We start from the raw sequence: 15,774 nt of genomic DNA, 5'->3' as shown, positions 1-15,774 counted from the left end.
TTCCAGGCCTAGGAGATGTTTACCACGAGTAATTTTGGGTCACTCCTCAGGTAGGGCCTTGCTGTTGTTTGCTGCTCATGGATAATGTCTGGAAAGTCCTTTATCCCAAATAATTCCACTCCACAGGAGTGAGCAGCATCTTTTTACACGAAGCTGCTGCAGAGATTATTACATAAATACATAATTGCAGCCAGGTTTGAAGAAAACAAACAAAAACATCCAGTAGCTGCCTCCCAGACTGTTAAATGTGCTCCTTGAGTCTCTTTAAACGTTTCATTTTGGGGATTCCAGGCAATTAAAGCTGGTGGCTGGGAAAAGCTCCTGTCACTTCAGCAGAGGGTGGATTACTTGGGAAGAGGAATTAATCCAGGAGAGCAGAAGAGCTTCTCTGGGGGATTGGACTGAGCCCAGCTCAGTCAGCAGAAAGGGGGGAATAAATGGGAGAGGGAAGGTGGAGCGTTGTTGGGATGGGACACTGCTGCCAGGAGGGCGTGGCAGGGGCTGGAATTGGGGGATCCTTAAGGGCTCTTCCACCCCAAAGCACTCTGGGCTTCCAGGAAATCTCTGTGTGCCCCATGGGAGCCACTGAGGCCAGCCTGGCTCCAAGGATCCCCGAGAGAGAGCCCGGAAGAATCCAGGATGGTGGACGTGGTGCTGGAGCAGGGCACACCCTGCTGGTGTCACTTGGTCCAGAGAAGAACCCTCAGGGAAGAACTTTGCATTTTCTGAGCTGTTTTTTAGATAAAATAGGAAATGCCAATTCCAGAGCCGTGTGGAGGTGCATGGAAAAAGAATCCAGTTGTAAAAGAGGAAAGCCATGAGTGCTCTGTGGCTTCCAGAGCTCCCACCAGGGCTGGTGGAGCTCACAGAAGAGTTTTTCCTTCATTTTTTCCTGCTGGCCAGGATGGATTGCTTCTTTTCCAGCAAGCAGCAAGATAATAACAGGAAGAACTTGTGGTGTTCAGACAGTTCTGGTGACTGGGCAGCAGTGTCCTCTTCGTTCTGGAACAAGCTCGGGATAATGCAGCCAGAATTGCATCCTGACCTAAGAAAGGGAGCTTTCAGATAAAAGAGGAAATTTCAGGAGATTGGGATGAGATCTTTCCTCCAGGGAAAGGGGCAGAATAGCTCAAAGTTATTCCAAGATCCGAGTAGGATCAGAGAATGGGAATGCTGTGAGGAGGTTTGGACACAGCACACTGCCCGGGGAACAGCTCGTGTTTCACAGCAGCTCTGGAGGGATCAGCTTCCAGCTGGACACTGGGAAAGCAGGGGGAAATCAGGGAGCTCTCAGAAAACAGAGCTTTGGTGTTTGTCACCAAATCTGTGATCTGGGGCTGAGGGGGGATTGATGGGAGATCGAGTGATCCCTGCAGGAGGAGTTGGGACCTTGAGGACCTCTGGCTTCCCACTGCCAGCGGGCAGGGATGGGTGGGAGATTGGGAACTGGGAATTCCTGGCTGGGCTGGGATGCCCAGAGCAGCTGGGGCTGCCCCTGGATCCCTGGTAGTGCCCAAGGCCAGGCTGGACAGGGCTTGGAGCAGCCTGGGACAGGGGAAGGTTTTTTCCAAGTGATTGAAAAGGATTTTGTGTTGGTGCATGGAACTGCTCTCCTGACCCTTCTCCTTCCTCTCCACGCTCCTGCTGAGCAGAAACCCTGGAACTTCAGATGGTTGTGCAAGTAAAATTCACAATTCCCACTGAATGTTTAAGGTGTCTTTTTATACTGTTGATATAAATATCAAGTTCCATTTAAATCTGTTTTAATTGCACGCGTAGATTATCCACTTAGGAAGGGAATCTATTATAAATATATATTGTTTAATATGTATGTGGTGCACGTGTTTTCTGGTGAATACAGAAAAATGGCTGATGTTTATTCCTGCCTCTTTTCCAGGAAAGATTCCAAGTGAAGAATCCTCCACACACTTACATCCAGAAGCTGAAGGGGTATCTGGACCCAGCAGTGACCAGGAAGGTGAGGAGCATCCTGTTTCCTCCTGCCAGGATGGTCCTGGGGTCCAGGTTCCTTCCTGCCTTTGTGCAAATGCCATGGAAAGTTTCGGGGAGAAGCAGAGAGAAATTGGGAATTCGCTGCAGTTTTCCAGCTTGGGAAGGAGAGCAGATGTTGGGAAGCCAAGGACCATCTGACACGGAGCACAGCTTGTTTTAATAGGGTTGGCTTCAGTAAATAATCTGAGAAATTGTCTCTGAGCTGGGCTCTAGGCCTGGCTTTGGCCCTGTCTGATGGCCCTTTGCTCACCCTGGGAAGGGCTGTCCGAGTTTTGAGTCCTTTCCTCTGGGAATTTGCCTGGCAGAGGCTCAGTGCAGCTGAGTGCACTGTTTGTTCATGGTGGTCAGCTCCGTCCATGGGGATCAGCTCCCATCCATGGAGATCAACTCCCATCCATGGGGATCAACTCCATCCATGGGGATCATCTCCCATCCATGGGGATCAACTCCCATCCATGGGGATCAGCTCCCATCCATGGGGATCAACTCCATCCATGGGGATCAGCTCTCATCCATGGGGATCAACTCCATCCATGGAGATCAGCTCCATCCATGGTGATCAGCTCCATCCATGGGGATCATCTCCCATCCATGGGGATCATCTCCCATCCATGGGGATCATCTCCCATCCATGGGGATCACCTCTGTCCATGCTGTCTGCTCCATCCATGGTGACATCTCCATCCATGGTGACATCTCCATCCATGGGGATCAGCTCTATCCATGCTGACAGCTCCATCCATGGCCATCCATAGGCATCACCTCCCATCCATGGTGACCAGCTCCATGCATGGTGACAGCCCCAAGAGCCTCTAAAGCCCACCCAGAAGTGCAGCAGAGCCCAGCAGGCTGTGCCCTGGCCTGGCTGTGCCCCTTGCCCAGCAGTCCCTGCCCTGTGGTGCCCCACAGTGATCCCAGGTGGGTTCCCTGTGGAGAGCACGGATCCTGCCCCGGCTGTTCCATGGCACAGGGAAGGTGCCCCTGGCTCCCCGTGCTCCCAGCCCATCCTGGGGCAGAGCAGACCCTGGGACAGCTGGCTGCTGGTTTGAGCCACACAGGGACCCCAATCTCAGGTTTGTTGTTGCTGAAATGGCCCCAAGATATTCAAGAGTCTTTTTTCCCAGCCCCGTGACTGAAGAAGAAGTCGAGGTTCCTGGGCTCTGCTTTCCAAGGTTGTTGTTTATTTTCTCTTATCTGTTCCATTCTCTCTCTGCCCTGCTGAGATCTGCCCAGCAGGTTGGTCTGTGGCACAGTCCCTGCCCTCGGGGTGGTGTTGGCTTTTCATACTCAGAACTACCTGTGCTTTATTTACAACAACTTCCCAATCCCTGTCACCTGTGTCAGACAGTCTGTCTGCACCCTAAACCAATCCAGAAGTGCCACCATCCCAGCAGGAGATGGAGGGCAAGAAGGAGAAGGACAGGACAGATTCCTCCATCTTGCCTCCTGAACCCCCATTCTAAATCCCCAAAATTCTACTTTTTCACCCTGTGACAAATTCGCTTCCATTCCACTCAAACCCTTGTGCCTTGTAACTCCTCAGACAGAGCTGGGAATTGTTCCCATGGGCTAAACCAAAGGCACAGGTGTCTGTGACCCCCGTGCCAGGGTCTCTGAGCCCCTGCCGGGGTCTGGAGCCCTCCAGGCAGCCAGAGGATGTGCTGGCTCCTGGCAGTGCCCTGGTTGGAGCCCCCAGCCAGGAGCAGGGAGCCATTCCCTAGGAAACCCTGACGTTTCCCTGTGTGGATGTTTCCCAGCCCGGTGAACGGCGTCTTTGTGCTTTTCCTCCGGAGGGATTGGAGATTGTTCCGTGTTTGGCTTCGCTCCGTGGGCTCACACTGGAGCCTTTCTTACCCAGGGCTCCCGTGACAAAGGACAAACCCAAAGGGCCTAAAAATAACTGCCCTGGTTTCCTGCCTGTGGCTGGGTCGTTCCAGATCACCCACAGCCTTTGCTCAGCCCTCTGACACGGGAAGGGATGGCAGAGCTCATCCCACTGGAGGTGAGGTTCCACAGGGATGGCAGAGCTCATCCCACTGGAGGTGAGGTTCCACAGGGATGGCAGAGCTCATCCCACTGGAGGTGAGGTTCCACAGGGATGGCAGAGCTCATCCCACCAGGGTTCCTGCTGGAGGTTCCACAGGGATGGGAGAGCTCATCCCACTGGAGGTAAGGTTCCACAGGGATGGCAGAGCTCATCCCACTGGAGTTCCTGCTGAAGGTTCCACAGGGATGGGAGAGCTCATCCCACCAGGGTTCCTGCTGAAGGTTCCACAGGGATTGGATGGGAGAGCTCATCCCACCAGGGTTCCTGCTGGAAGTTTGAGTGATGGGAGAGCTTATCCCTCCAGAGTTCTGCTGAAGGTTCCACAGGGATGGGAGAGCTCATCCCACTGGAGTTCCTGCTGGAGGTTTCAGGGATAGGAGAGCTGATCCCACCAGAGTTCCTGCTGAAGGTTTCACAGGGATGGGATGGAAGAGCTCATCCCTCCAGAGTTCCTGCTGGAAGTTTCAGGAATGGGAGAGCTCATCCCAGCAGAGTTCCTGCTGGAGGTTTCACAGGGATGGGATGGGAGAGCTCATTCCACCAGAGTTCCTGCTGAAGGTTTCACAGGGATGGGATGGGAGAGCTCATCCCAGCAGAGTTCCTGCTGGAGGTTTCACAGGGATGGGATGGAAGAGCTCATCCCTCCAGAGTTCCTGCTGGAAGTTTCAGGAATGGGAGAGCTCATCCCAGCAGAGTTCCTGCTGGAGGTTTCACAGGGATGGGATGGGAGAGCTCATCCCAGCAGAGTTCGTGCTGGAGGTTTCACAGGGATGGGATGGGAGAGCTCATCCCAGCAGTTCCTGCTGGAGGTTTCACAGGGATGGGATGGGAGAGCTCATCCCTCCAGAGTTCCTGCTGCCATTGAGGTGCTGGCACTGATTTTGCTGCGTGGCTCCACCTGGCCTCTCCCATCCAGGAATTCCTTCCCAATATCCCGCCTGAGCCTGCCCTGATCCCTCCTCACCCACTTAGCTCTCCTTTGCCTTGCTCAGGAAGGAGAATGTGCCAGAACAGCTGCTCCAGAGGGACTTCTCCAGCTGTTTCAGCACCTTCCCATGGGCAGGGAGAAGGGGATGCTCCAGTCCTGCTCCCGATGGGATTGAGGTGCCCCCACTGGCTCTCTGCCACCTCCTTGTTTTCTGAAGCACAGGGGCTCTGCAGCCTTCAGGAGAAAGTCTGGTGTTAAACCAAAGCTTGGCTTATGAGGAAATGTTTATTTATCTCCAGGGTTTTAATTTCCTTAATCCTGGGAGCTCCAGGATGCTCCTGGGAACAGAAGGGATCTCTCCACACGTGTTTTTGTTGACTGCTGGGCTGTTGTTGCTGCATTCCTGGGGATTTAGAGGAGTTCTCAGTTTGCCCCGTGTTTTCTTCATTCCCTCTGTGCTGGGTGAGATGTTGATGTTTTTTAATAGAGCCTAATTGTTATTTTTGCTGCTCATCCCATTGCAGAAATTCAGGAGACGAGTCCAGGAGTCAACTCAGGTGCTCCGAGAACTGGAAATTTCCTTGAGGACAAACCACATTGGGTGAGAGTTTTTGATGCCTCTGCTTCAATCTAATTTTTATTTTGTATTATTTTCATTTTTCATTATTTCTAATTTTATTAATTTTATTTGAAAATTGATTTTATTTATTAATTTATTTTTTATTATTTAATAATTAATTTTTTAACTCTAAAGGTGTCTGTCTGTGAGAATACACCCCTTTGCATGTCCATAAGTGATGCCACTTGACTGCTAATTAAAGCCTGATGGACTTAGTTAAGGGGAGCTGGGCATCTCAGGAGGATAATTCAGCTTTAATCCTTTTCCTGATGGATTCATCCACATTTTTCTAAGGGCTAAGGAAAGGTTGGAGTCAGCTCTTGCTCAGTCCGAGCACAGGGAGTGAAGCTGTGTCCAGAATAAATATATAAAAATCTGTATATTAATAAATCTATAAAGTATAAATTTAAAATTCAAAAAATAATAAATAAGTATAAATAAATAAATAATAAAAATTTAAAAATGTATATTGGTTTATTTAATTATTAAATTTTAGATTTAACGATAAATTTATGTATCAACCCCCCTCCGCCACTCCCAGGGGATTTGCTGCCCCACTTGGGGTTCAGAGAAGAGCAGGGGCTGTGCTGAGCTTCCTTTCCCCCTCACTTTGCCCCTCAGTTGATGGATTTTCAGTTTTTTCTTGGCATTTTCCAAGCTTTGGAACATAGCAGACTTTCCTGAATTATTTTGCAAAACCCAGGGGCCGGAATTCACTGCCACAGGTGAGCACCTTTTAACAAAAGAGGCAGAATTGCTGTTGAATGCACACCCAGGGTGTCCACCAGAGATTCTTTTCCTGCTTTTACAGCCTGCTGGAAATCAGGACGAGACAAAAACTGAGCCAAGTCCCTGTGTGAGGAGTTGACCTTCACAGTGCTGCAAAAACCCTCATTTCAGAACGTTTGGAAAGGCATCTAAAGGACTCTTTAAAGTCCTCTAAATCATTTTGAAAACCCTTTTTTGGCCCAGAGTGGGACCCAGAGTGCTGCAGTGGCTCTGCCTCCAGTTTTCCTGAGGATTCCAGGGAATCCCAGAGGCCCAGGAGGGCTCCAATGTCTGGTGTCTCTCCCCAGGTGGGTCAGGGAGTTCCTGAATGAGGACAACAAAGGCCTGGATGTCCTGGTGGAGTACCTGTCCTTTGCCCAGTATGCAGTCACGTAAGTGAGACATTCCTGGGGGTTCCTGCCAGGAAATACATGGGTTTCAGGGAATGTTCCTTCATTCCAAAGGGGTTAAGCCTTGAACAGGCTGCCCAGGGCAGTGGTGGGGTCACAATCCCTGGAATTGTTCAAAAAGTGGGGCATGCTTGGTGGGCACGGAAGTGTTTGGTGGTGCTGGTCTTTTCCAGCCTCAATAATTCCATGATTCTGTGGGCCTGAGAGCAGAGGAAATCTTGATGTGAGTCTGGAATTGTTTCATCACAGCAGACAAAAAAAAAAAAAACCCAACCAAAAAAACCCAACCTGAATTTAAACCTTGGGATTATTCATCTCTGTTCATATTTTTCATCTTTGGTCTCTGAGCATCGTAGGGGTGGAGAACCCATCCCACAGTGTGAGGAAGGATGCAGGGCTCCTTGAAAATAGGTTTGCAGTTGGTGTCTGGGCCCAGGGCTTTGTGTTCCTGCTGGGATCAAAGGGATTCCCAGCAGTGGCAGCCTGGGCTGGGGTGCTGGGCAGCAGATGTGCTGCAGCACAGCTCAGCAGCAATTCCAGGGCATCCCGGGAGTTGGGAGGACTGGAACCAGAGCTGGTTTCTGACAGCTGGGATGCTGGGATCAGGTTTGGATGTTTGGGTCATAAATCATGAGTTGGGCTCTGAAAAACCAGTGGGGAAATCAGCTTTGAGTGGAGATCTGCAGCTGGGACTTTGTTTTATGGTGGTGGAATCAGCCCAGGCTGGTTTGGGTTGGGAGGGACCTCCCAGCCCTTCCCTGCCCTGGCCAGGGAGCCTTCCCAACCCCAGGGTGCTCCAAACCCCATCCAGGCTGCCTGGGGGTCGTTCCAGGCACGGGGAATCAATCCACATTCACTCAGGACATCGTAGCAGATTTTTTTTCTATAACAATGAAAGAGAAGCCTTAGGTTAAAGATAATTTTGGAGCAGAAACTCGAGCTGGGGAGAGCCGATAATTTATTTTTAGCGAGGCTGCCATCAGATTTACGTCCGTCACTGCCCAGAAAAGAGATTTGTGGTGGGGCTGCAGGAAAATTTATGAGGGAAAATCCTATGGTTTCAAATGTTACCCACTGGAAAAAACCGTGCACAGCAAAAAGAAATGTTTGTGCAAAGCCTTTCTTCCTAAATTTGTACAAATGTGCGCAAGGAGCTCGCTGGGTTTTTCCCCTCTCGCGGGGGGAACATGAGTAATAACTTCAGGAGCTGGAAGGGGAACAAGCAATTCCTGCTTGGAGTAGCAGAACGACGGGCAAGGAGTCAGAAATCAGGGAATCTGGGATGATTGTGGTGATAGTTGAATGTGCTGGGAGGTTTGTGGGGCCCAGTTGGGATGGAGGAAACCAAAGGGGTACTGGCAGAGCTGATTGATGGAGGTTCACTGGAGAGAGCTCCCAGAATTCCCAGCTTTTCCTTCCAGACAGGGATATTCCTCAGCAAGCAGCCAGTGTTGGATTTGTTTTACGTTGAAGAAGCTGCTTGGATGTGTCCCTGAGGGATCCAGTGCCCGGTGGATGTGGCACTGGTGGCCTTGGCAAGGCTGGGAATGGTTGGATTCCATGCTCTTGGAGGGCTTTCCCAGCCTGAATGAACCTGTTGTGGACTTTTCCTTCCCCATGTGAAGCTCATCCTGTTTCCCTGGCCTTTTCCATGTCCCTCCAGCACCACAACTCTCCTTTTCCATCGTTTTTCCACCTGCTGGGATCACAGAACCCTGGAATGGCTTGGGTGGGCAGGGACGTTCCCAGGGCTGGGGGATCACTTGGATTTGGTGGTCCTGGAGATCTTTTCCTTTGCTTTTGTGCCTTTTGGCTTTGTCCAGTGGTTCTGTGATCCCAGCAAAGCCTGCGGCGGGAAGGAGAACTCCGCGCGCGCCTCTCCCGCCTCACCCGGCCCTGGAATTTCCTCTTCCTCGCAGGTTCGACTTTGAGAGCCTGGAGAGCAGCGTGGAGAGCTCCATGGACAAGTCCAAGCCCTGGAGCCGCTCCATCGAGGACCTGCACAGGGGCAGCAACCTGCCCTCTCCCGTGGGGAGCAGCGCGTCCCGCTCCGGCCGGCACTCCACGCTCCGGTATGATCCCTGGCAGCTCTTCCCTCTGGGAGAGCCCTCCCTGCCCCCCGAGCCCGGGGGCACGGCAAGGAATGGTGCCGTGAGGGGGAAGGAACCTCTCAGGGGCAGGAATCACCTCCAAGGGCAGGCTGGGCTGAGGGTGCCTTTCCTTGTGCCGTTCCTCTTCTCCAGAATGTCACTCAGCATTCCCAGCCAGGCTGGGGCTCCCACCCCGAGCCCTCTCTCCTCCAGCAGCACGTTCCCTCCATGCTGCCATGAAAGGGACATTGGATTCTTTGGAAAGGCCACTTCCCTCCCCCAAACCTGCTGTCACCCTCCCACCATTCCACGCTTGACTCTCTCTTTCCCAATATTCCTTTGTCTTAGTTTTATTTATGGAAAAGGCAGGATCGCTCCCCAGGATTGCTTGGCAGTCACCTCTCTTCCCTTCCTTGGGTGTCCCACTCCAACCAGCACCCTCAGCTCCCAGTGCTGATACTCAGCATGCAGCTCAGACTGCTGCATCCTTTGGGACTTTTTTTTGGTCTTTTATGGAGTTCTGCTCCCTAATCCTGTGAGCCCAGCAGAGTCCAAACCTGGAGTCACTCCCAGCCTTTCCCTTCCAGCAGGGGTGGTGTTGCTGTGCCAGGCACTGACCTTGGCCCTGGGGTCCGTGTTGGATGGCTCCAGACCTTGTACCTGGAAGATTTAATTCCCAGCCCTCAGGCAGTGCAGAGGAGGAGAGCTCTGGGGAAGAGATCCAGCTGTGGAGTGCAGCAGGATCACCTGGCCAGCTGATTTAGGGATTTTGTCGTGGTTTTGGTTGTTCTTTGCTCCTGAATTGCTCTGGCAGGAGGCGCCGTGTCCTCGGGAGGAGTGCTTGGGATTAGGAATGCCTAACTCAGGAATACCTTACATGTCTCTTACATTGTTTCTCTTCATTTCCTTCCCCCCTTTTCCCTTTCTCACATCTCCCTTTATTGCTCACCTGTCTGAATCTCCCTTTCAACGTCTCCTCCGTTCCCTTTTCCCGCTCGGACACTCTTCCCCCATTCTCCCGCCCTTCCCACCTCTCCCACCCTGCCCCGTGCTCTCACCTCCTCTCACACCCCATCAGACTGGTTTCTCTGCCCGACCACCTTGAGCTCAAACGCTGCCACAGCTGCTTGGCAGCCGACTGCCTCTGGAGCAGCTTCCCCTTGCGCTCCGCCGATGGCGCTCCCGCCCGGAAAACCCCGTAAGTCCCACTGGGCGCTGTCCCCTCAGGGCACGCAGCCCCGGGGCCAGCCCTGCTGCCATGCCATGGAAAATGTGCTGCCACACGGGCTGGGACGGCCCCAGCCCCAGGAGAAGGGACTTGGGCTCAGCACGTGTGGTTGGCACATTGCAGTTCCCAGCCTGGTTGGCTTCCGTAGAGCGGCATGTCCGCGGAGAGAGGGGAACAGCTGGCATGGAAGCACGAGCTGGCTTCTCCTTATCCTGGTGCAAATAGTTGTGTTTGATAGCTACACTTAGAGCTTTTAGCCCGTGTCCCTCTCATTTCCCCTTTTTGTTATAAATAGAGGCTTTACTCATGCCCGAAACTGCCTCGGAAACGGGACCTGACAGAATTTTCCAGCCAAAATTTTCCTCCTGCCTCCAGAGCCACCTTAGTGCTGGGGCAGCATTTTTGGAATGGGTTTTGGAGGGCTTTTTCCCTTAAATCCGTGTTTTAAAATCTGCTTTTTTAATATTCTTTTAAATGGGCATTTTTTAAAAAGTGTATCTTTTGAAAATACCTGTTTTTTTAAAATGTTATTTTTTCAATAGCTAGGGATTGTGTGTATTTAAAAAATCCCTGAGAGCTAAAGGTAGGTGAGAGATTTTTAAGAAGGGAGGGGTATTTTTTATTATTACTATAATTTTTGAATAGTAATTTTTATGATGATAATACTGTATATTATAAACACACAATACACGTAGATGCTGGTGAACTGAAGGAGAATCTTCTCCTCGGAACAAGGCACGTGCTCAACTGAGGAGGGGGTGCAGGGTGGGGTTTTTTGGGCCAAACCAGGAGGTTCTGCCCCATCTCTGAGTGGTAAATGAGATTTTTTGGGATGTGTGGACAGCCAGGCTGTGTGGAAACTCCTGGAATGGTGGAGACTGTGCAGTGGGAGGAAGGACCCCCAGAATCCCAGCCTGGTTTGGCTTGGAAGGGTTTGGACTCATCCCATCCCATGGGCAGGGACACCTCCCTCTCTCTCCCCCAGGCCAGGCCCATCCCAGCTGGGCTGAAAGGGTTGGAGGAGAAAGGAGAAGGCTGAGAAGATCTCACCGGGATAATGCAAAATTCAGGAGCTGCCCGGGGTGGGCAGAGCTCAGTCCGTGCTCCAGGACCTTCCCTCCCTAATTCCAGCCCCAGCTGCCTCCCTGCAGCTCCTCTCAGCAGAGCTGAAGCTGCCAATTCCCTGCTCCCTGTTTCCCTGGCAACTGAGAGGGGTTTTTTCCTCAAGAGGAGGCACAGGGATTTGGGAAACCGACACCAAAATGAGGGCAGGAGGATGAAAAAGGGGGAAGAACCTTGGGGGATTTCAGTGCTGCTTTTTTGGGAGAAGGAGCTTTACTGAGAGCCAGACTCTGCTGTCAGATAAATATTAATGCAGGCTTTGCAGTGTCCCAGCCCATTAGAAATTCCCTTTCTTCTGAGGAAAATATGGGAGTTTTCCTTGGATTGAACTGAGAAACTTCAGTTCTTCCTCTGGAATCTGTTGGGTCTGTGAGGAGAGCATGATCCAGGCAAATCCAGAAGTGGGCTTTGGTAATGGGGTTTAAATCTGACACGGTTTGGGAGCTGCAGTCACTGAATTTGGGCTTTGCCAGTGACACTTTCACTGCTCAGGGGCCTGGGGAGTCGTCCTTTTGTCAGGTACTTCCTAATTTACCAGAACATCTTTGTGAGCAGCTCCAGCAGATCACAGAAACCCCAAACTGCTGGGATCAGCCAAAACCTTCCCTTCTGAAGGGAATTTCTGCTGTCAGTGGATACAAACCCCACAGTTTCCAACCCAGCACCAGCAAAGTTGCAGGGTTGGAACCCAAAACCCACCCAGCCCTGCTGAGCTTCAGCTTCTCATCTCTGTGAGACCCACCCTGGGCTGCTCTCCTGGGAGCCAGGGGAGGACAGGCTGTTTGTTAGCACCTCAGAGGTGAAAATGATGGGGGAAATCAGCTGTGATTTGTGACAAATTGGGGCATTCCAAGGCTGCACCACCAGAGTGGGCACGGCCTGGAATTCCAGGAGGGTTTGGGATCCAATTCCAGCCTTCCTCCCACCATCCCAGGCTGCTCCAGCCTGGCCTTGGGCACTGCCAGGGATCCAGGGGCAGCCCCAGCTGCTCTGGCAATCCCAGCCCAGCCAGGAATTCCCAATTCCCAATCTCCCACCCATCCCTGCCCTCTGGCACTGGGAGCCATTCCCTGGCTCCTGTCCCTCCATCCTTGTCCCCAGTCCCTCTCCAGCTCTCCTGGAGCCCCTCCAGGCCCTGCCAGGGGCTCTGAGCTCTGCCTGGAGCCTTCTCCTCTCCATGGGAACATTCCCAGCTCTCCAGGCTGGCTCCAGAGGGGCTCCAGCCCTGCAGCAGCTCCGTGGCCCTAGAATGTAAAAAGATTGTGGAATTACTCTTTAACAGAAACGTTTTTCTGTCAGATCTAGGTGAGGAAAGGAACCTCAGACTCTCTGTTCCAGCCCAGGATCAGCCCTGGCTTTGCTGGTTGTTGGTTTTCCCACGATGCTGATGAAATCCTGCTCTCTTCCTCATCCTCCTCATCCCAAATTCTGGATCAGCTCCGTGCCCCCATGTGCCACCCCCTGCAGACCCTTCCCCTCTGCAGGGGCTTCCACAGGCTCAGCTCTCCAGCTCCTGCTCCTTTGCAGGGGAAAGGTTTTGTAGTTCCCCTTCCAAGGAGGGGCCGTGGAAATGAAAGAGGAACCATCTGACTTTAATTAGCAGGATAAATATCCTGGGGGTGACATCATCTGGGACCTGCAGCAGACAGGAAATCAAACCCAACCAGTCCTCCAGCTGCTGGGCCAAGCCTTGGGGAGCCAGGAGTGAAGGAAAAGCAGGAGAAGCTCGGCCACCATCCACCCTTCCCTGGCTGGTGCAGCATGAGGGGAGGTGTCGGAGCTGCCCCACCTTGGGGAGCAAACAAAACCCTCAGGGAGCCTTGGCATGGCTGCAGACCCAGGGAAAAGCATCCTGAGCTGGAACTCCAGGGCCAGAGCCACCTTCTGGGGGTCCTGTACCCAAATCCTGGTGGATGCTTGGTTCTGGAGGCTCGGGGAAGGAGCCACATCTGCTGAGGGGATGGGCTGGGGGCCAGGGCAGAGTTCCCTGTGTCCTGGGGGCTGGCTCAGCACTGGAGCTCTCAGGCCATGATCCATGGCCAGGCCCCACCTGGACTGTGCCCCATGCCCAGAGGAGGGGACTGGGTGCCAGGCAGTGGGACCAGGAGCAGGAACTGACCCCAGGAAATTCCACCTGGGCAGGAGCAGAGCTGCCCTGGGCACTGCCCAGCCCTGGATGGAGTCTCCTCCCTGGGGATGTTCCAGAATCATCTGGAATGAGCCCACCCCATCCCACCAGGGACACTCCCACCATCCCAGGCTGCTCCAGCCTGGCCTTGGGCACTGCCAGGGATCCAGGGGCAGCCCCAGCTGCTCTGGCAATCCCAGCCCAGCCAGGAATTCCCAGTTCCCAATCTCCCACCCATCCCTACCCTCTGGCAGTGGGAGCCATTCCCTGGCTCCTGTCCCTCCAGCCCTTGTCCCCAGTCCCTCTCCAGCTCTCCTGGAGCCCCTTCAGGCCCTGGCAGGGCTCTGAGCTCTGCCTGGAGCCTTCCCTCATCCAGGGGAACATTCCCAGCCTGGAAAGCCCCCCAGGTATGGAGAGGTTTGGGAGGGACACCTCAGTTTGGGAAGGTTCCACCCGAGTGCTTGGATCCAGGCAGATCTGACCCAGTGCTGGACATGCTGGAGTGTCCTTGCTTCCCAATTCTGGTTTTCCAAGCACCTGGAAGTACCAAAATCTGGGTTTATGGTCGTTTCTATTATTTAAGGAGACTTCTCCCCATTTCTTAGAGCCAACAGAACTGGTGGGTGCTTCAGTTCTGGAATTCACCAGGCACTGAGGAAATTATTTTTCTTCCGACAGTGGCATGATAAAAATCTCATTAATGATTTAAAATGTATGGAAAATAATTCTGCAGCCCTTCCTAATTTAAATCTGAGATAAACCAGTGTAGGAACCATCTCTGTGGGACTAAAAATACTTCAATTTTTTTTTTGGGGGTGTGTTTTTCACATGTGGTGGGGTGAATGTGTGGGATTGGCAGGTCTGGGGGGTGCACGTTGTCCAGGCAGTGCTGGAGCTGCTTCCACGCTTCCCAGTTCAGATTCCCAGTTTGGGGTCACTCATCTCCTGTTGTGAGTGGGGAAGGGACAGCCCTGGCAGCCCCATTCCCACCAGGAGCATCCCAAATATCCAGGGCAGGAGCAGAGCTTGGGGCCAGCAGCCTCCTCCTGTGCTGCTGCCAAAATTCAGCTCCAGTGCTCCAACCCCTCCAGACTAAAAACTAAATGTAATATAAACTCCTTTATAATAATACATTATTTTATAGCTTATAATTTATTTTAAAATTATTTTAATGAATATTCAATAGCAAATTACATAAATATTTATTTTATTTAATCTGCTTGTCGCATATACTTTATACATTAGTTCATATGGAGTGCTGATCCCAAACTGGGTCACGTTTTCCCCAAAATCCTGCAGTGCCCTGAGCTGATGGATTCATTCATATTTATGGATTGGGGGAAAAAAAAAGGAAGAACTCCTTTGACAGAATCCTGCCTTGGATTTGGGGATTCCTTTCATCTGGGTTGAGAAGGAAAAGCTCAGGGGAGGGATTGTGGGGAGCTGGGAATTGTGGGCAGGGGGGGCACAGGGAGCACCCAGCCCTGGTGGGGGACCTTGGGTTGTGCATTTAAAAAGGGGGAATTTGCAGGGATGGGCCAGGAAGTCACCATGAACCAGCATGGTATTCCCTGTCCTTACCTTTTTTGTGGATTTAAACAGGGAATTTGCAGGGATGAGCCAGGAACAAGTATGAAAAAACTGTTCTGATGTTGTGTTCCCTCTTCTTGCTTTTATTGTGGACTTAAACCAGGAATTTTCAGGGATGAGGCAGGGAATGACAATACATCAGTGTGGTATTCCTTGTTCCTGCTTTTATCATGGATTTCAACAGGGATGTTCAGGGATGGGCCAGGAAATCCCAGTACACCAGTGTGGTATTCCCTGTTCCTGCTTTTATCATGGATTTCAACAGGGAGTTTGCAGGGATGAGCCAGGAAGAAGTATGAAAAAACTGGTGTGGTGTGGTGTTCCCTCTTCCTGCTTTTATTGTGGACTTAAACCAGGAATTTTCAGGGATGGGCCAGGGAATCCCAATAAGCCAGTGTGGTATTCCCTGTTCCTGCTTTTATTGTGGATTTAAACCAAGAATTTTCAGGGATGGGCCAGGGAGTCCCAATAAGCCAGTGTGGTATTCCCTGTTCCTGCTTTTATCATGGATTTCAACAGGGAATTTGCAGGAATGAGCCAGGAAGAAGTATGAAAAAACTGGTGTGGTGTGGTGTTCCCTCTTCCTGCTTTTATTGTGGATTTAAACCAGGAATTTTCAGGGATGGGCCAGGGAATCCCAATACACCAGTGTGGTATCCCTGTCCCTGCTTTTATCGTGGATTTCAACAGGAATTTTCAGGGATGAGGCAGGGAATGACAATATACCAGTGTGGCATTCCCTCTTCTTGCTTTTATCGTGGATTTAAACAGGAATTTTCAGGGATGAGGCAGGGAATGACAATACACCAGTGTGGTATTCCCTGTTCCTGC

At 51.8% G+C, this 15,774-nt stretch overlaps 1 protein-coding gene across 1 annotated transcript in view; it reads left to right on the top strand.

Annotated features, from left to right (window-relative positions):
- Positions 1 to 15,774, top strand: part of FMNL2 (formin like 2) — a 122,019-nt gene that overhangs the window by 72,428 nt on the left and 33,817 nt on the right. Inside the window, 4 exon segments of the mRNA XM_059852449.1 lie at positions 1,898 to 1,978; positions 5,513 to 5,589; positions 6,684 to 6,767; positions 8,705 to 8,857. Coding sequence (XP_059708432.1) covers positions 1,898 to 1,978; positions 5,513 to 5,589; positions 6,684 to 6,767; positions 8,705 to 8,857 — 395 coding nt within the window.

The sequence above is a fragment of the Haemorhous mexicanus genome, chromosome 8, assembly GCF_027477595.1.
Source record: "Haemorhous mexicanus isolate bHaeMex1 chromosome 8, bHaeMex1.pri, whole genome shotgun sequence".
Taxonomy (NCBI): domain Eukaryota; kingdom Metazoa; phylum Chordata; class Aves; order Passeriformes; family Fringillidae; genus Haemorhous; species Haemorhous mexicanus.
The sequence above is the reverse complement of the archived record's forward strand: the minus strand, read 5'-3'. Positions and strand labels throughout refer to the sequence as shown.